Below are 21,868 nucleotides of genomic sequence, written 5' to 3'. Positions count from 1 at the left end.
TCCACATAAGAGTGAAAACATGGTATCTGTCTTTCTCTGTATGACTTATTTCACTTAGCATAACACTCTCCAGTTCCATCCACATTGCTACAAAAGGCCATATTTCTTTCTTTCTCATTGCCACATAGTATTCCATTGTGAATGGGAAAAGATATTTGCAAATGACATATCGGACAAAGGGCTAGTATCCAAAATCTATAAAGAGCTCACCAAACTCCACACCCGAAAAACAAATAATCCAGTGAAGAAATGGGCAGAAAACATGAATAGACACTTCTCTAAAGAAGACATCCAGATGGCCAACAGGCACATGAAAAGATGCTCAACGTTGCTCCTCATCAGGGAAATACAAATCAAAACCACACTCAGATATCACCTCATGGCAGTCAGAGTGGCTAAAATGAACAAATCATTTACCTAGCTTTAAATGTCAAATAACCTTAGGACTTGAAAAAATTAGTCATCTTTTACAGGCAGAGTGTCAAGACCCCAAGGAGGGAACATTGTTTGCATATTTGGGTAACTTCAAAGAGGATGCTAGTGAGACAGAAAGGGTGAGGGGTGTTAAGAGACCAGTGAGAGAGAAATAAATGATGAACCAAAGGATGTAGGACTTGCAAACCATTATAAGTATTTTTGGCTTTTATTTTCCATCTCTGAATGAGTTGGGAAGCCACTAGAGGGTTTTGCAAATTAGATCAATCAGACTTGTACTTTTATAGCATCATACTCTGCTGTGTGGAGAATAGAGGGTAGGGTGTAGGGCTTTATGTTATTCAGTTTTGGAAAATTGTTGTATTATCATTTTGTTTATAATTTCCTTCTGTTTTCCTTATTCTCTCTTTTTGGAACTCTTACAAGTTAGATATTGGGCATCTATAACTTTCTTATTTAATTTTGCTTTTTATCTTTCATTTTCCATTTGTTCTAATTTTGGAGGAGGATTTCTTAAATTTATCTTCCATTCTGTCAAATTTAACTTAAATAACTTTTGGTTTCTGATTATATTGTAAATTATAACAGGTTTAGAAAAGTACATAAGACATATACAGTTTAACATATACAGCTTAAGATATACAGTGTAACATGAGTACCTTTTCAGCAACATGGAGGATAAGAACCACAACACTGTTAGCAAGCCCAAAGCCCCCAAGTGACTCATTCGAGTCAGTCTCCTTTCCTGCCTCTAAAGAAATCACCATTTTTGATTTTTATGGTGAATAGTTCCTTTCTTTGTTAAGCTACTGCAAATATGCATCCCCTGAACACTATGGTTTTTGAACTTACATAGAATCATGGAGTATACATTCTTTTGCATGGCTTCTTATTTAGACATGTGTTTTCAAATGCCTTCATGTTGTTTTTTGAAGCTATAGCTTACCAATTTCCATCACTGTAGAGCAGGGTTTCTCAGCACTAATGACATATTTGCCAGAAAATTCTTTGTTGCGAAGGTCTTTCTTGCATAATTTTAGGTGTCTAGCAGCATTCCCTGGCTTCTACCTATTAGATGTCACTAGCACAACCTCCTTCTGTCCCCTTTGTGAACTCCCACTGCAGTATAGAGGCTGACATAGAGCAGGGGCTGACAGACATGGCCACAGCTGGTTCCCTGTTTTTTTTTTTTTTTTTTTTTTTTTAATAAAATTTCATGCAATACAACCATGTCTATATGTTCAAATATTGTCTAAGGCTGCTTTTGTGCTAAGTGGGCAAAGCTAAGTAGTTGTTTCAGAGACATCATCGCCCACAGGCCTGAGATATTTACTGTCTGTCCCATTAAGAAGAAGTATGATGACCCTGTGAAAGTTACCCACTGTATGAATGTATCATATTTGTCTGTTTTACTGTTAATGGACATTTCAGTTTTATCTGGTTTGAGACTGCAATGAATAATATCCTCCTCTGCCCCTAGTCATGACAATCAGAAATGTCTCCTGGCATTGTCAAATCACCCCTGGTTGAGAACCAATGTGTTAGAGCACTCATTATACAGATTAATTAATTTGTTGATTGAGCAAAATCCCAATCAAAACACTAGGGTGTTGAAGAAATTGACAAGTTGATTTAGTTTTTTTTTTTTTTAATGTTTATTTTTGAGAGGGAGAGAGACACAGTGTGAGCAGGGAGGGGCAGAGAGAAGGAGACACAGAATCAGAAGCAGGCTCCAGGTTCTGAGCTGTCAACACAGAGCCCAATGCAGGGCTCGAACTCACGAATCATGAAATCATGACCTGAGCCAAAGTCAGATATTTAATTGACTCAGCCACCCTAGCACCTCAACAAGTTGATTTAGAATTTATGTGGAACTGCAAAGGACTTGGAGAAAAATATGCTTGAGTTCTCCATCCCACTCCCTAAATCAGATTTCTCATTGTTAACTAGAGTCTTTATAAATAATGCTGCTGGTTAATTCCTCTCTAACTAGTAGTTTTATTTGTTTGCTTGTTTGTTAAAGGCTTATTGTTGTATATCACCTTTAATTCCAAACTCTCTTTTTTAGGGTCCAAACTGGTCCAGTCCTAACTCATCAACTTTATTTTTTATTAGTCAATTGACAATAAATCCTTGTCTAGTTAAACATATACATACTTTGGACTTCAGTCCTATGTTGATTCATTTGTATTTCTTGTGTCCATGTTTTTATTTTTTTTCCTCTCCTTATCCACATATTCGTATCCTTCATGGACCCCTAATTCCAATTTGATATTCTCCATGAAACTTTTCTTATCAACCAAGCAAAGATGATCTCTATGAGCTATTTGGTGCTTGAAGAGAACCTAATGCCTATCATTTAGTTTTCTTATTATTATTTCATGTGTGCTAGTTTTCTGAAGTCCAGAAATTCCTATTGAGGAGGTATGACTTTAATAAGACTACTTTTGTTTATCTCTTGCATTCTTTCAAATAGCTTATAGCACTGTGTGAAGCTCAACATTGTTTTTTAATAATTGCCTGCTATGTTTAGTTTATGGTGAAAGATTTGTGCTTTTTCACCAACTTTTTAACATCAGCTCTCCCCTAGAATTCTTTCATTTTATCTTACTTTATTATAATAGCTGCCATTTATTAAGCACTTGCTATGTGTAGGTTAGGTAGAATCTCATTTATAGAAGTGGAGACTAAAGTTCAGAATTAAGGTTATAAAGCAATTAGTTGCAGAAATGAGTTTTGTGTGTTACTGTGTGTCCACCTGTGTCTGACTTCAAATTCTATGCTCTATTTACTATATTATGTTCAAATCAAAATTTAGGACTAGAAAACATGTTCATTGGCCTTTGGATATTTTGCATTAAATCTTAACATGTTAAGCTAATTAAAATCAAGTCTTTAAGTGCATGCATATTTATATTTACACATTTGTAAATTTTTACATTTGTAAATAGATAATTCCTAAGCATCTTTAGATTTTTGGTAATGTGGTTTTGCTTCCTTTATTCTCATACTAGCCATATAATAGTATTTTCATCATGAACTTCCTCTTTACCTTTCTTACCTGAGTGTATTTGTTCTAAACTAAATGTACATTCTTTTCTGGTATATACAGAGTTTCTGTATTAATATAAACTGTGATGTAATGTCACATGTATGGTTTGAGACTAATTTTGCTTTTTAATGCTTTTTTTACAAGTGTATTTATTTTTGAGAGAGAGAGAGAGAGAGAGAGAGAGCGCGTGCGCGCGCACAAGTGGGGGAGGGGCAGAGAGAGAGGGAGACACAGAATCCGAAGCAGGCTCCAGGCCCCGAGCTGTCAGTGCAAAGCTGGACATGTGGCTTGAGCTCACTAACCATGAGATCATGACCTGAGCCAAAGTCAGATGCTTAACCAACTTATCCACCCAGGTGCCCCAGGAGGAATGTGAATTTTAAAAGCTTTTTTGGAAAATAAGCAAACAGTGTTTATTAAATTAAATACATCTAGCAATCCCACACATGTCTTTTGACTTAGCAGTTTCATGTTCGAAAGTCTACTTCATAGGAACAGAAGTATCAGTCTATGCTGATATACTATATATTTACAAGAATGTTTATAGCAGACAGCCTGGATGCACACATTAAGAGGAATAGTCAAATTATGTTGTGGGTGCACCATGGAATATTAGGAAGCTATGAAAAAGTGCATTAGATGTTGACCTGGAGGGATGTACATGATGCATTGAGTGAGGAAACTAAGATTCAGATGATATGTATACTGTGATCCCATTTTGTAAAACACATCTAAAAAAAATCTGTATTTAATATACATGTTTTATTTGAAATGTGAAATATACATGTATACAATGTGAATATGTAAGAAATTTATTATATTCATGATTAAGACTCATGAACAATTGTAAATATTATTTGACTTTGATATGGGACTGTGCATGATCATGTTCACGTTTGTAGTTCAGCAATTCAAATGAAAGATTACTTATCCTTTCTGAGGTTATTTTGCGTTTTAGGCAAATCTTTTTCTAAAAGTTTGAGGTAAAACTTGTTAAAAACCTTTATGTTGTAGCATTGGCCATCACTTCTAAAGTGGATGTAATTAACATTTTGAATGAAGTAGATTACTTCGTATTCTAATGCATATATATTCCAACTTCTTATTTTGAAAAACATCAAAGCCCCAGAAAGGTAGAAAGAGTGGGATAATAAACTCCTCTATACCTTTTTCCCTGAATAATTATAAATATTTTGGTCACATTTTAGATAAGAAAAAGGAAAAGCTCACTAGTCTTAACCATTCTAATTAACCATTATCAATGTTATGCACACAGTTTATTTCCTTTGCTACTGAACAAATTTCTTATTTGCTTCATATTTTTAATGCAGGTATAATTTACCAAAGAGAAATAGATATATATTATAATGTAATCTGTTAAGTGTTTTGAAGAAAAATCAGAGTAAGGAGCCTGAACATGATTAGCGATGATCTTTCTGATTGGAAAATATTTAGCATGACCTAAAAAAAAAAGCATGCAAGTGACCTATGCATATAACTAGGGCATAACTTAGTATTTCTAAGCAGAGAGCAGAAAAGTGCAGCATTCCTGAGGCAGAAGTGTGCTTGGCGTATTCCATTATGAGTGTACAAGACACAGAGGGGGTTAGGTCAAAGAGATACTGGCCCCATGGTAGGAGAGCAAATAGAAACTCAAGGATGCGAACAGTATTTTATTTGTTTTGTTTTGTTTTGTTTTTTGCCAGAAAAGCAGATGAATGGATTCACCACACTAGAGTTGCCAGCAACAATCATAACTACATCAAGATTATTGAGTTGTTACATGTTACAGCACCTTGCTTAGTCCATTGCATTTATTATCTTTCTAAATCCTCACAGCAATCCTATGTGAGGTATTGGTATTTATCCTCACTTTACAGATGAAAGAATTAAAGCACTAAGGGATTAAATACATTAGCCTTTGCCAATAATTTTGTTTATTTTTCAGCAGGGAAGTTGATCCTAATTTTCTGGCAGTAGCTTTTTTCAGTGACCAATGGTAGCAAAGGAAGGAATTCTGGACTGTCTTTCAGGTTCACATGTGGCATTTAATAGCACAACAACTTGGTCGAGTTATTTAACCTCTCTTAATATCATTTTACTCAGCTGTCAGATGGATGGTTTGTACTTTGTGTTTGTTAGGGTCTGAGGAGTCTCATCTGTGAAAGAGCCGCAAAGGCCAGATTATTAAAGTGAAGCATGTGATGCCATTATTAAGGGATACTTCACATATTGAACACTTTAACTTATGGAGGAAGGTAATAAAGCTAGCTGTAATAAAAAAATGTCTTTAATATATTAAACTTTTTGAAACCGTGGAAGCTAAATGTATTACACATATTTTGGATGTTTGAGGCAAATGACAAATATGTCTTTGGTGGTCATATTTAGATAAAATTGTTCAAGGTAATAAGATTTCTGTCCTGTTTATCCTCCTTGTGGTTGGTTGATGGAACCTGCAACCTCTGTATCTAGTTTCCTGTATCTATCTCCCTGCTCATCTCCAACTTCATCTCTGTCTTCTCTGTCTTAAAAAATTCCTTGCATTTTTCTCTTTTAGGTAAGATACAAATATGAGGATTACCCAGATTATACTGGAGATTATTTTGAAGCATAAAGTAGAAAATTTTGTAAGAAAATATAATTTTTTAGTGGGAAAAGATCCTGAAAGAATCTAAAATTACACACAATAAAATTTGACTATAAATGACAATAGAATCATATTTCTAGCTAAAATTTAGATCTGCAGAATAAGGACTGCAACTTGAAGCTCACATTGAGAGAATCTATAAGGAAAACTGGACATGGACAAACTGGTTGGATTAAATCTTTTCTAAAAGAAAATTATTTCAGTAAAATAAGAAAAAATGGAGGAGGCTTGGAAATGGTTTAATTAACTGATAAGATGAATTAAATTGTTCAATGGGATCTTTCTGTAAAATACATTCTCATTTAAATTTTATTAGTATTAGCATACTTTTGTGTAAGATCTTTATGTTCAAGGCGTCATAGTAGAGTTGGAATATTTCATTATCACTTGGATTTGTATTTGCCTCTGGATCTGTTTTCGGATCCTTGCAAAAGTGGTTTCTGTTTGATTTCTTGAAATCTTCAAGGCTTATTTATGAGCTTAAACTCTTTGGTTTAAATGAGTTTATAATGGTATGTATGGTGGGGGATATTATTTAACATTTTCTGACATGCAAACTGTCTTGAATTTTGTTGAGGGAGAGGGGAGTTGTGACTTGGTGGGCAAGCCCATTTTCATTACTTTAATTGTGCGATTTATTAGGATTTTAAGCTTTTTATAAATGTTTTAGTGTTATAGGACAGAATTAAAAGGATTTAGAATAAAAGGAGTTTAACAAAAGGACTTTACAACAGGATTGCAATAGTTTTTATATTTGATGGATTTGGCTAGCCGCTTTTCATTTCAATCATCATGCTACATTCTGTTAAATGCTGTAGAACAGGTGTGTGTAACGTCATTCTCTCTATTGTACATGCAAATAAACACAATTTTATATATAAAAAGTTAATCCTCTACAATTTGGAGGATTACATTATGGGAGGGTGATGACTCCATTAGGCATCATGGAGAGTACATGCTCCTATTTATACTGCATGAAAAATCAGGTTAATAGCTATAGTGTTCATGAGATTGTAGATTTTTATACTAACACTTTACAAACTGTATTTCTTCAAACCATCTACAATGACCTTATTTGAAGCAGAGTTAAGGTTTTGTTACTTTAGTTTTCTAACTCCAAAATTAAAGTTTTGTTTGTTTTTTTAAATTGAAAAGCATGCCTCAAATAGATTTGGAGGTTCTGTTATTATTTGTTTGCTTATTGTTGACGTTGGTCTTTTCTACTTGCATGGTTTTGGTAGTAGTTGCATTGGAGGTTATGCTTTTTGCAAGTTAAGGTTTTTAAAATTGTGTTGAGGGAGAGGGTTTAAAATTTTTGCTTGGCTATCTTCTCTGAATATCCGTGAAGAGTATAAGTCTTCAGTAAGTGTCAGGTGGCTGACCTTCTAGTGCAAAGTCCGGAGTACTTATGTAACCTGTTAGGTCAGCTGAAACCAATGGGAGTTCTTCCTGGTTAGGTTTGAGAAATGCAAAACAATCAAACTATTCTTGCCAGTATTATTTGCATTTTAAAGACATGATGTTTCATTCATCAGAATATCAAGTTGTTATGTATAACACAGGTACAAACTGTAAAGACCTTACAGAGACCAGGAAGCAGAAGTAAAATAGTTATTGTTAAAAGTGAAGGTGAAATATGTAGGAGTGAAGAATTAGGTTTGCATAGATGAAGTCAAGCTGTAATTAATTTGGAACATAAATATTGTGGGCTTTGGACCAGTTAATTGTTAACTTGTGCTTCACTCAAGTTACATTGTTAATTGTGAAATTTGATTTATTTGTTTAGCAGGGATAACAGCACATAATCCTTAGTAAATTAATCATTTATAAAGTTAGTTAACATATAATGTAATATTGGTTTCAGGAGTAGAATTTAGTGATTCCTCACTTACATATAACACCCAGTACTCACCCCAACGACTGCCTTCCTTAATGCCCATCACCCATTTAGCCTGTTACCCACTCACCTCCCTCCAGCAATGTTCAATTTAAATATAGTTTTCTCTATATTTAAGTCTCTTATGGTTTACCTCCCTCTATTTTTATTTTACTTTATTTTTCCTTCCCTTCCCCTATGTTCATCTGTTTTGTTCCTTAAATTCCACATATGAGTGAAATAATAGATGTTTCTCTTTCTCTGACTTATTTTGCTTAGCATGATATACTCTAGTTCTATCCGCATTGTTGCAGATGGGAAGATTTCATTCTTTTTGATCTTCGAGTAACATTGCATTGTGTTTGTGCATATATGTGTGTGTGTGTATATGTATATGTGTGTATATATATCATATGTGTATAAATATACATACGTAATACATATGTACAATGCATATTGTCTATACATACATATATGTATATATATTCTTATATATATATATATATACACACACATATATACATACACACATATATGTATGTATATATTCACACACACATGCCACATCTTTATCCATTCATCAGTTGATGGACATTTGGGCTGTTTTCATAATTTGTTATTGATAATGCTGCTATAAACAGGGTGCATGTGCCCCTTCAAATCAGTATTTTTGTATCCTTTGGATAAATACCTAGTAGTGCTATTGGTGAGTTGTAGGGTAGTTCTATTTAAAAATTTTTGAGGAACCTCCATACTGTTTTCCAGAGTTGGCTGCACCAGTTTGCATTGCCACCAACAGCACAAAATTTTTTTGCATCCTCACCAACATCTGTTGCTTCCCAAGTTGTTAATTTTAGCCATTCTGACAAGTGTGAGGTAGTATCTCATTGTGGTTTTGATCTGTATTTGCCTGATGGTGAGTGATGTTAAGCATCTTTTCATGTATCTTTTAGCCATGTGGATGTCTTCTTTGGAAAAGTGTCTGTTCATGTCTTCTGCCCATTTCCTCTCTGGATAATTTGTTTTGGGTGTTGAGTTTGAGAAGTTCTTAATAGACTTTGGATACTAACCCTTTATCTAGTATGTCATTTGCAGGTATCTTCTCCCATTCTGTCGGTTGCCTTTCAGTTTTGTTGCTTGTTTCCTTCGCTGTGAAGAACTTTTCATCTTGATTAGGTCCCAGTATTTCATTTTTGCTTTCATTTCCTTTGCCTCTGGAGACATGTTTAGTAAAAATTTGCTGTGGCTGAGAGGTTGCTGCCTGTTTTCTCCTTTAGGATTTTGATGGTTTCCTGTCTTACATTTAGGTCTTTCATCCATTTTGAATTTATTTCTTTGTATGGTGTAAGAAAGTGGTCCAGTTTCATTCTTCTGCAAGACATATGTACCTTTTTAAAGAGTTAAATCCAAATTATTTAATATTGTAGAAAAACATTTATAAAGCAATCCTAGCAAGGAGTTTTCTGAAATATTATGTATTTATAGGAAGTTGCAAAAATACTAGAGAAGGGTGCTGTGTACCTTTCACCTAATTTTTCCCACTGGTTACATCATATATAAGTATAGAATAATATGTGAACCAAGAAATCGACAGTGCTGGAATGTGTGCACATAGTTCCATGATGTTTGATCACAAGTGTAGATTGCTTTAACCACCACCACAAAAAAGATACAAATCTAGACCATCACTACAACGATTTCCTTCATGGTGTCTTCTTCCACCATCCCTAACTTTTGAGAACCATCAGTCTGCTCTCCATTTCTATAATAATTTTGTCATTTCAAGATTGTTACATACCTGGAATAACACAGTATGTGAAGTTTTGAGATTGGCTTTTTCACTTAGCACAATGTTCCTGAGTTATATTCAAGTTGTTCAGTGTATGAACAGTTTCATTTTTGTAATGATTAATATTACATGGTATAGAGATATCATTCATCTGTTGAATGACATCTGGGATGATTTCACTTTTTGGCTACTGCAAATAAAACTACTATAAACATTTGTGTACAAGTTTGTTTGGAAATACGTTTTTATTTCTCTGGGATGAATGCCCAGTACTGTGATTGCTGGGATGTATGGTAAGTATATGTATTGTTGTTTTTGTTGTTGTTAAAGAAAACATCAAACTCTTTTCCAGAGGGACTGTACTATTTTACATTTCCACTAGGAATGTATGAAAGATCTAGTTTCTCTACATCTTTGCCAACATTTGTCACTGTAATAATTTTCTCTTCTAGTTATTCTAATAGCTGTACAATTGTATTTCATTGTGGTCTTAATTTCCATTTTCTTGATGGCTGGTAATGTTGACAGTCTTTTCATCTGTATTATTTGCTACCCATATCTTTTCAGTGGAATATCTCATTTTTTTTAATTTAAAAGTTTTTTTAATGTTTATTTTTGAGAGACAGAGAGAGATAGAGTGTGAGTGGGAGAGGGGCAGAGAGAGAGAGAGAGAGAGAGAATGAATCTGAAGCAGGCTCCAGGCTTTGAGCTGTCAGCACAGAGCCTGACACAGGGCTCAAACTCACAAGCTGTGAGATCATGACCTGAGCCAAAGTTGGATGCTTAACTGACTGAGCCACCCAGGTGCCCCTCAGTGGAATATCTCTTTATGTCTTTGGCCCATTTTCTAATAGGATTGTATGGTTTTTTTTAGTGTTGAGTTTACATGTGTTTTGTAAGTATTTTTTTCCCCCAAAGTGTAGCTTTTTTTTATTATTAAAAGTTTTTTGCTTGTTTTTAATTTTAATTAAATCCAATTTATTGATTTTTTTTTTGGTCTTGTGAATCATACTTTTTATGTTGTGTATGTCTGAGACTCTTCTAGGTCCTGCAGGTTTTCTTCTAAATTTTCTTCTAAAAGCTACATAGTTTTACATATAAATCTATGATCACTTTTGAGTTAATTTTGGATAAGGTGTATGGTTTAGGTTAGGTTTTATTTTTTTCTTATGGATATCCAGTTGCTCCAGGACTATTTGTTGAAAAGACAACTACTCTTCCTCCATTTAATTGCTGTTCCCCCTTATAAAAATCAGTTGGCCATATTTATGGGTGCTTTTCTGTTCCCTTAATCTGTGTATCTTGTATCAATTATATATCTCCATTTATTTGGATCATCATTCGTTTCTTTTGTCAGCATTTTGTAGTTTTCGGTATATAAGTTCTACACGTTTTGTTAGATTTATACCTGAGTATTTAATTTTAGAGCAATTATAAATGTAATTTTACTTTCTAAAGAAGTTTTTATTAAATTCCAGTTAGTGTAATATTAGTTGCAGGTGTACAAATTGTTATTGTACCTTTAATCTCATTTTTCATACATTCATTGCTAGTAGATGGAAATAGCTGATTTTTCCCCCCAGCTTTATTAAGGTATTATTGACAAATTACATTACATATTGGTATAATTGAGGTATACATTACATTGTAATGAGGTATACATTACATTGAGGTATAATTGCCAAATTATATTACAAATTACATATATTTAGGATTACAGTTTGATGTTTCGTGTATGTATATATCCTGAAATGATTACCACACTCAAACTAATTAATATAGCTATCATTTTACATAGTTACCGTTTTTTGTTTTTTTGTGTTGTTTTGGTGTGGTGAAAATAAAATCTACTCTGTTAGCAAAATTCAAGTATACAATATAATATTATTAGCTACAGTCACCATGCTGTACGTCTCCAGAGTACTTTCATCCTGCATGACTGAAACTCTGCACCTTTTGGCTAACATCTTGTCATTTCCCCCACTCCCCAGTCCTCGTCAACCACCATTCTACTCTCTGCTTTTATAAGTTCAATTTTTGCAGATTCCACATTTATTTTTTTCAGTGTTATATATATATACAATATATATATAATACATATAATTTATAATATTCAGTGTATAATAATATATATAATTTATAATATTCAGTATATGATAATATATAATATATAACTTATATTCAGTGTTATATATATAATTTATTGTCAGATTGATTTCCATACAACACCCAGTGCTCATCTCAACAGGTGCCCTCCTCAATACCCCTCACCACTTTCCCCTCTCCCCCAACCCCCATCAACCTTCAGTTTGTTCTCAGTATTTAAGAGTCTCTTTTTTTTTTTTTTTTTTTTTTTATTTATTTTTGGGACAGAGAGAGACAGAGCATGAACGGGGGAGGGGCAGAGAGAGAGGGAGACACAGAATCGGAAACAGGCTCCAGGCTCCGAGCCATCAGCCCAGAGCCTGACGCGGGGCTCGAACTCACGGACCGCGAGATCGTGACCTGGCTGAAGTCGGACGCTTAACCGACTGCGCCACCCAGGCGCCCCTTAAGAGTCTCTTATGGTTTGCCTCCTTCCCTCTCTGTAACTTTTTTCCCCACCCTTCCCTTCCCCCCCTGGTCTTCTGTTAAGTTTCTCAGCATCCACATAAGAGTGAAAACATATGGTTTCTGTCTTTCTCTGCCTGACTTATTTCACTTAGCATAACACTGTCCAGTTCTATCCACAAGGCTGCAAATGGCCAGATTTCATTCTTTCTCATTGCAGGTAGTATTCCATTGTATATATAAACCACATCTTCTGTGTCTATTCGTCAGTTGATGGACATTTAGGCTCTTTCCATAATTGGGCTATTGTTGAAAGCGCTGCTATAAACATTGGGGTACAAGTGCTCCTATGCATCAGCACTCCTGTATCCCTTGGGTAAATTCCTAGCAGTGCTATTGCTGGGTCATAGGGTAGATCTATTTTTAATTTTTTGAAGAACCTCCACACTGTTTTCCAGAGTGGCTGCACCAGTTTGCATTCTCACCAACAGTGCAAGAGGGTTCCCATTTCTCCACATCCTCTCCATATCTAAAGTCTCCTGATTTGTTCATTTTAGCCACTCTGACTGGCATGAAGTGGTATCTTAGTGTGGTTTTGATTTGTATTTCCCTGATGAGGAGCGATGTTGAGCATCTTTTCATGTGCCTGTTGGCCATCTGGATGTCTTCTTTAGAAAAGTGTCTATTCATGATTTCTGCCCATTTCTTCACTGGATTATTTGTTTTTTGGGTGTGGAGTTTGGTGAGTTCTTTATAGATTTTGGATATTAGCCCTTTGTCCAATATGTCATTTGCAAATATCTTTTCCCATTCCATCAGTTGCCTTTTAGTTTTGTTGTTTCCTTTGCAGTGCAGAAGCTTTTTATCTTCATGAGTTCCCAATAGTTCATTTTTGCTTTTAATTCCTCTTGCCTTTGGAGATGTGTCAAGTAAGAAATTGCTGCGGCTGAGGTCAGAGGTTTTTTTCCTGCTTTCTCCTCTAGGGTTTTGATGGTTTCCTGTCTCACATTCAGGTCCTTTATCCATTTTGAGTTTATTTTTGTGAATGGTGTAAGAAAGAGGTCTAGTTTCATTCTTTGCAGATCCCACATTTAAATGGGATCATGCAATATTTGTTTTTCTTTGTCAGGCTTATTTCATTCAGCATAATATGCTCCAGGTACATCCACTATAGGATATCCTGTTTTATTTTTTTAATTTTAATTTTAATTATTTATTTTTAATTTACATCCAAGTTAGTTAGCATATAGTGCAATAATGTTTTCAGGAGTAGATTCCAGTGATTCATCTCTTATGTATAACATCCCAGTGCTCATTCCAAGTTTCTTTCTTAATGTTCCTTACCCGTTTCGTCCATCCCCCACCGGTAGCCCCTCCAGCAACCATCAGTTTGTTCTCTGTATTTAAGAGTCTTTTATGTTTTGTCCCCCTCCCTGTTTTTATATTCTTTTTGCTCCCCTTCCCTTATGTTTTGTCTCTTAAATTCCTCATATGAGTGAAGTCATATGATATTTGTCTTTCTCTAATTTTGCTTATCATAATACCCTCTAGTTCCATCCACGTGGTTGCAAATGGCCAAGATTTTATTCTTTTGATTGCTCAGTAATGCTCCATTGTGTATGTATGTATGTATGTGTGTATATATATATATGTGTGTGTGTGTGTGTGTGTGTGTGTGTGTGTGTGTGTGTGTATATATATATATATACCACATCTTTTTTATCTGTTCTTCTGTTAATGGACATTTGGGCTGTTTCCATACTTTAGCTATTGTTGATAGTGCTGCTATAAACATTGGGGTGCATGTGCCCCTTCGAAACAGCACACCTGTATCCCTTGGATAAATATCTAGTAGTGCAATTGCTGGGTTGTAGGGTAGTTCTAAGAAATAGTTGATTTTTGTATGTTGATCGTATCTCCTATAACTTTGCTGAACTAACTCACTAATTTGCTTCTTTTTTATTTTGTTATGTTTGATGTTGATTCTATGTGTCAGTCATATTATCAGCACATAAGGATTTTATTTCTTCCTTTCTTATCTGTATACCTTTTTTCTTTCCTTCTTATTGTCTTGGCTAGAACTTCCAGTAGTATGTTAAATAGCAGTGGTGAGAATGGATATTCTTGCCTTGTTTCTGATTTTAGGGGGAAAGCATTCAGTTTATATGATGTTAGCTGGGGTTTTTTTGATGTTATATAATACCTAGAGTAGCCACTGGAATTCTTGCTTCTGTAAACAACCTGTATTTTCTCCATGGAGACTTGTAGAAACTTCTTGTTGCCATTATCCTGAAACGATACACATTGGGGTTGATCTGTTCAATCAATTGTTCTAGACTCTCAAAGGGCTTATAAACTCATATACTTTTGTTCAGTGAAAATTTTTTGGAAACATTTCATAGATGATTTCTTCCTCTCTGTTTTCTCTGTTTTTTCCCTTTTCTCCTATTTATATATTAGACTTTTGAGATTGCTCCTTTAACATTTCATGTGTGTGTGTCTAATGCCATTTTCCTCTAGTTTTGTGTTTTTGCTCTCTGAGACATTTTCTCAGTTTTACCTTTGACCCTTGTGTTGAGTTTATTAAATAATCTATCTTGTTTTTTAATTTCCAGGAGTTCTCTTTTATTCTCCAAGAGTCCATTTTCATTGCATTCTTGTATTGTTCCATGCCTAAAATAGCTTCTCTTATATCTTAGAAATGATAGATAGATAGATAGATAGATGTTTTTCTTCCTGTATAGAGTTAGCCACTTTGAAGATGATTGTTTTCCTTTTCCTTGTCTGCACATATTTATAAGTGACAAACTAAAAACCTGATTGAAAGTTCTGTGATGTGTTTGTCAATTTTTAATTTATTGTTTGGTGCTTTAGTTGTGCTCTTTGTTGGGGTCTTCTGACTGACAGTGTCTTTTGGTCTTTTATTCATGGACTGACTTGTTAAATTCTCCAGAGAAAGCTTACAAACTCCTTTACAATCTCCTAACTGTATAAGGATAAATCTCAGGTATACCTGGTATAATCAGGTGTCAAGTAATTTGAGTCTCAGATTCTGTTTTTTCTCCCAAGAGTAGCTTGAACTTTCACTTAGGACTGCTAAGTTAGTTATCACTTATCTAGTTCCAGTATTTGTTGGTGTTATTATATAGTTTTTAACCCTGTTTGATTTAATATGCTTTCACTGGAATTTTCAGAACGGACAAAATGAAATGCATATCTTCAGTCTACCAGCTTATCTCAGAAAGTGAAATAAACACATACTGGTGTCTTCTGGCATTTGTCTCCTTATTTCAAAACAAAGCAAAATTTGGGGGGAAATTAACATGTTCATATGGTTTTAAAATTAAAAAGTATAAAGTATATAGACTATGAAAAACTTTTTTTCCCATTTTTGTTCTCTATCTTTTGCTTTTTCCCTTCTCCCTCCCATTGGTGGCCATTAGATAAGATTTTGTATGTATCTTAGAGTGTGTGGATATATTTATATGCAAATAAGTCTTTTTTCTCCATGTTATACAAAAAATGGGACAATATTTTGTATTTTTCTGTTATTATATATATATATATTTTAGATTTCATTCCATATTTTCATAGAGCATACATTTATTCTTTTACAGCTATAGGAAATACTTCGTTATATATTTAGAACTTACTAGTCCTCTGCTGTTACAAACAATGCTATAGTGAATAATTTTGTATACAAGTTACTTTCCTCATGGCTGAGTATATATGTAGGATGAAATCTTAGCAGTGATATTTCTGTATTGGAGGCTATTTGCATTTATAACTGATTGATATAACCAGAAAATTTTACAGAACTTTTGGATTTTTTTGAGAAGGTCTTATGTAAAAGTCAGTGTTTATAAGTATAATTTAAACATTTTTAATGGAAAATTTGTAATTTATTCAGAAGTAGTAAAAATAGTATATCAATCTCTAATAATCTATTACCCATCATTTTATGGCTAATCTTATTTCATTAACATCTATTCCCCTTTATCCAGAAAATTGTGAACTATCCTCTCCCAGATATCATGCCAGCTTATTGGTTAATATTTTATTATTTATTTCCAAAAGATAAGGAATCTTAAAATTATAACCATAGTACCATTATCACTTCTGAAAATTAGCAAATTTCAATATAGTTTTAAGTGGAATTTCTCTCATGTGTGAGGTTGAGCATCTTTTTTTTTTTTTTTTTTTTTTGTGGCTCTGACTCCTGACTTTATTCTTCTGCTTGTTGCTGCTATTACATTGATTTTATATCCAGCAATATTATTGAGTTCATTTATTGTTATTATCCTGTCTAGGACTTCCAGAATAGGGTTGAATAGAACATTTAATTGGATATCCTTGTGTTATTACTGATTTTCATGGCAGTACTCTGAAAGCATTACCTATGATTTTGTTGTAGAATATTTTGTAAATAATCATTATTGGGACAAGAAAACAAGTTTTTTTGTTTTCTTTTGTTCTCATCATGACTAGATGAATACAGGATCGTATATAGAATAGTGCAGAATAGAATGTTTTTTCTGCATCTGCTACATTGCTAATATAAGCAATTACATTAGTAGGTTTTGTAATGTGAAATTATAACTTGAGTAAATCCAACTTTGTTATGAGACTTTGTTTTTTCTCATATATTGCTACTCAGTTTACATTTTTAAAAAGGAATTTTGCATTTATGTATATTGATAATGGCCTATAATTTTATAATTTTTCTGGCCTGACCTACCTTTATTTAGTTTTGACATGAAAATTATACTAGTCTTAGGTAATTAGTTGGTGGGGTTGGAAGAGGTTTCTGATCTCATGGAGAATGTGTATAAGATTGAAGTTGGTGCCAGTTTTTTAAAAAAGATATTTTAAATGCTGGTTCCACTTTAAAAATAGTTATGTTTTACTTATAGCTGTTCTATTTTTGTTCAGTCAAGTGTATAAATTATGTCAATTTATAATGAATGTTTTGCTGTCTCTTCAGCTGTAAATAATTTGAGAGCATGAAGATAATGGAAAATACACAAGAATACTTCTCAAAGTTTTATTTTACATTTTATTTTATGTTCCTTATCAGGTACTCAAAAGTGTGACAACTTTGCTGAAAAAAGGCCCCTCCTTGGTGTTTGTAAGAGCACTGGATCTTCTGGGTAAGGAAATTAAAAAAATTCTTTGAACCACTATTAAAAGTTTATATTGTTATTCCAGAGAGTGAATTTTGCTATCCTAAAATCTTTGTTACCATAAGACAATGCTCTTACAAGAGAGAAGAGAAAGGAATTAAAAACATATTTAGGGTTTCCTGTGGCTCAGGCCTTGTTATTTCTCTGCCTACTGTTTTCTCATATGCAGGGTGACAGTAGGAGACAAAAGAAAACAAGTAATAGAACAGAATTCAGTTTTGAAATGAAAGATTAGCATCATTAAGGAAAATGTTTTTTAGTTTCTGTGTTTTTTTATTATAGTAACTTTTATGATGGCTTTCCACAGTGGAGACTAAACTAAAATGTGGGGAGACTTGAAACTGTTCTGGATGTTGGATATACTACCCTGACCACACATAGATCCTTTTGGAAAGGACGACAACCTTTATTGAGTATTTAAGTAAATTCTCTGTTGAATCATTGGCTAAGCTACATAGACACAGGGGCAACTCCAGGAAACTAGGCTTTAAAATAACAAGAATTAAAGAAAAGCAGAGCAGAGCAGAGACATTAGTAGCTGCACATGGTGGAGGAAGACAGATTTCTAGAGTTGTTATACCATATTATATTCACATAATATGTTCTAAGAACTAAATGAGTTGTGTTTCTAAAATTAAAGAAAGCATGGTAACAATGACTCAACAGATAAAGGATTTCAGTAAGGAGTTAGAAATTATAGAAAACCAAATGGGAATCCTGGAGTTGAGAAGATGCAAAAAATGAGATGATAATCTGGCTAGAGCAACTCAATACTATATTGAAGCCAGCGTGAGAATTAGGGCACTGATGTGTTGACAAAGGTGCTGAAAAAGAATGGGTGTCACAGAGAAGAAGATAAGCTGCTGTGCTGGAGGGAAACTTTGTTGATTTCAGTTTTCCTGATGTTTGGCCCTTTAAGTTCAAGTGCATGTAGACCTGTGGAAACTCCACAGAAAGATGTATTCGTAGAAGGCATTTGCCTACCTGCTGGGTTGGGTTTGCAGTTCTTGAAAGGTTTTCCATTCCTTATCAACCCTGCTAACTGTATGATTAAGGAGATTGTTTTTGTTTTTACAAGATTCGTTTATTGAGGGATCATTTTTTTTTTTTTTTTTTTTTTTTTTTTTTTTTTTTTAAATTTTTTTTCAACGTTTTTAATTTATTTTTGGGACAGAGAGAGACAGAGCATGAACGGGGGAGGGGCAGAGAGAGAGGGAGACACAGAATTGGAAACAAGCTCCAGGCTCCGAGCCATCAGCCCAGAGCCTGACGCGGGGCTCGAACTCACGGATCGCGAGATCGTGACCTGGCTGAAGTCGGACGCTTAACCGACTGCGCCACCCAGGCGCCCCGAGGGATCATTTTATAAAAAAAAATAAGACAAAAAGGAAGAGTAGGATGATTATATGTAGTTGGTGATGAGGTCATTTATTGAGGGTTGAATTTAATGGAATGGGAGTCATATTAGTTAGGGTTCTCCCTAGAAACAAAACCAGTATCATGTGGGATATATGTGTGTGTATGTGTATGGTGAGAGAGAGAGACAGAGACAGAGACAGAGAAAGAGAGAAAGAGGGAAGGAGAGAGATTGAGGTTTCAAGAAATTGGCTCATGATTGTGAAGGCTGGCAAGTCCAAAATTTAGACACTGAGGGAGGAGTTGCAATTTCATTCCAAAGATAGAATTCTTTCTTCCCCCAAGGAGGTCAGTTTTTTGTTTTTTTGTTTTTTCATATTAAGACTTTCAACTGACTGGATAAAGCACACTCACATTATAGAGCATAATCTGCTTAAGAATCAAACTTTACTGATTTAAATATTAATCTTATGTAAAACTACCTTGACAGAAACATCTAGAATATTATTTGGCCAAATCTGGTTATTGTGGCCTAGCCACATTGACACAAAATTAATCACCACAGGGGCAATGAATGTAGTCCTGATTAAAATAGAATTTGCCTATTTAAGAAAATATATCTATTGTAGACATTTATTTTCCTCTTCTCATTTCTGCTCCTTAAATTATTTCACAGAAGAGGAATCATTCTAGCAAGAGACTTCTATATGTGTGTATCATTTGCTGGGTGGTTTTAAGAGTGGTTATTGATGAATAAATGCAAAGATACTTTTGAATTAAGTTCACAAGTCATTTCATGGACTGTAACTTCTGTAACTTCTAGCGAGTCTTGTTATTATATATAAGCTTTCTCTTGCCTGCATGCTTTTTTCTCTCTTGTTTTATACCTTTCTTTCTAATGGAAGATGATGGCAGGAAATACTCATTTTGTTTTCACTTATTTGCTGATCTGAATATAATAAACAACTGTATGTAGCATCTTTGTCAGAATGTTTATTGTCTCAAGGACATTTCCACATAGGATTGTCTTGTGTTTCTTGCAAGTGTTGCATTATGCTTGCTGGTGAATAGAATTTTCTCTCTGAGCTAGTGCTTTGTGAATATGTACACACTTTAAGAGTTAATTCTAAGTGTGCAGTGGGTTAGAAGATGGTGATGTTGAACGGATTAGACACTTTTTAATAACTCCAAAGTTGAATATAATAACGAGTCTAATTATAGGTCAATTCTTTTAAAATCTGTTTCCCAGATTCTGGGGGTTTAGAAAAAAGTTATAACTCAAAATTTTTATGAGGCATATGCTTGTTGACTATGCTATTATAGCACTGGGGAATGGAAAGCAAATGTTGAATGCCTACTATGTATCTAGTCTGTTACATATTTTCCATTATGTAACATCATTTAATCTTAAAACAAGACTGTGGAGGAGATTGTGCTATTCTCATTTTATACATGAAGAAACTGAAACTAAGTGAGATTCAGTCATAGTTGTGGACCCAGGCCTTTGCCCACTTGCCAGGTCTGTAGATGGAACATACCTTTGCATTTAGGGTGCCCTAACTTCTTGTTCATGCATCCAACCTTCCTATTTTCTGGCCAGTTATTTTTAGAGTTAATAATAGAATTATTTTAAAATTAGCAAATAAGTTACACACTTATTTAAACAGTAACTTCTTAGTAGAGTTTTTGTTATGTGCATATGTTGTCTCAGTATATTTCTGTAGAAGTGGAGTATACTTTTGTTGTTGATTTTACTTTTATTGTTTTAAACAGAGTGACACATACTGTTAGCTACTTAGCTGGAAGTTTTTCAGTGTAAAGGGACTTCCCTGATTTGTTTGTTTGTTTGTTTTAACACATTGTTTTATTAAATGCAGAGGGGATCTTCTTTGCATGATAGCAGGAACATGCAAAGCACATGGAGATTGGAAAATAGAAGTAGCTAATTTAAGAAATACATAAAATTTTTTTGTTGTTTTTATTATGTGCTACATTAATACACTGCATAACCTTCCAGAAGAGGTAGATGATCATAAATAAGTTATTTTTCATCAATCAGGAAAATGCTTCCTTAATCGATGTTCTCCAAACCACATTGCACTGTGGTTACCAAGGCCTAGAAATACTCTTATTTAATGAAGTGTAGTGCCAACTTTTGTCTAATGCAAAGTAATTTCAAGACAGGGCATGTTCCCTCCCCACCCATTCCAATTTTTTTTTAAGTTTATTTATTTATTTTGAGAGAAAGAGTGAGTGTGTGTGAGTGGGGGAGGAGCAGAGAGAGAGAGAGAGAGAGAGAGAGAGAGAGAGAGAGAAAGAAAGAATCCCAAGCAGGCTCTGTGCTATCACTGCAGAGCCCCATGCAGGGCTCAATCTCCTGAACGGTGAGATCATGACCTGAGCTGAAATCAAGAGTGGGATGCTCAACTGACTGAGCCACCCAAGTGCTCCCACCCCATTCCAATTTTAAATAAAGTAACAAAAATGGAAGGCACTTGAAAGGAGGATATGAGTGTATCTAAGGTATAGTAGTCCCCCGTTTCCTAGGGGGAGTATGTTCCAAGACCCCCAGTGGATGCCTGAAACCATAGATAGTACCGAACCTTATATATACTGTTTTTTCCTATACATACATACCCATGGTAAAGTTTAATTTATAAGTTAGGCACAATAAGAGATTTTTTTAAATTAATTTTTTTATTATGAAATTTATTGTCAAATTGGTTTCCATACAACACTCAGTGCTCATCCCAACAGGTGCCCTCAATACCCATCTCCACCCACCCCTCCCTCTCACCCCCCATGAACCCTCAGTTTGTTCTCAGTTTTTAGGAGTCTCTTATGTTTTGGCTCTCTCCCTCTCTAACCATTTTTTTTTCCTTCCCCTCCCCCATGGTCTTATGTTAAGTTTCTCAGGATCCACATAGGAGTGAAAACATATGGAGTCTGTCCTTCTCTGTATGACTTATTTCACTTA

At 34.4% G+C, this 21,868-nt stretch overlaps 1 protein-coding gene and 1 long non-coding RNA gene across 2 annotated transcripts in view; both read left to right on the top strand.

Moving 5' to 3' along the window:
• Positions 1–21,868, top strand: part of BCAS3 (BCAS3 microtubule associated cell migration factor) — a 619,018-nt gene that overhangs the window by 79,342 nt on the left and 517,808 nt on the right. The window contains exon 9 of the mRNA XM_058702849.1: positions 17,430–17,502. Within this exon, the coding sequence (XP_058558832.1) occupies positions 17,430–17,502 (73 nt within the window). The remainder of the gene's footprint in view (positions 1–17,429; positions 17,503–21,868) is intronic.
• Positions 17,511–19,869, top strand: LOC131497732 (uncharacterized). Its single transcript, XR_009255112.1, has 2 exons — positions 17,511–18,617; positions 18,881–19,869. It is a non-coding gene; the product is annotated as an uncharacterized LOC131497732 (long non-coding RNA).

This window comes from Neofelis nebulosa, chromosome 16 (assembly GCF_028018385.1).
Source record: "Neofelis nebulosa isolate mNeoNeb1 chromosome 16, mNeoNeb1.pri, whole genome shotgun sequence".
Taxonomy (NCBI): domain Eukaryota; kingdom Metazoa; phylum Chordata; class Mammalia; order Carnivora; family Felidae; genus Neofelis; species Neofelis nebulosa.
This window is presented reverse-complemented; position numbering and strand designations above follow the sequence as displayed.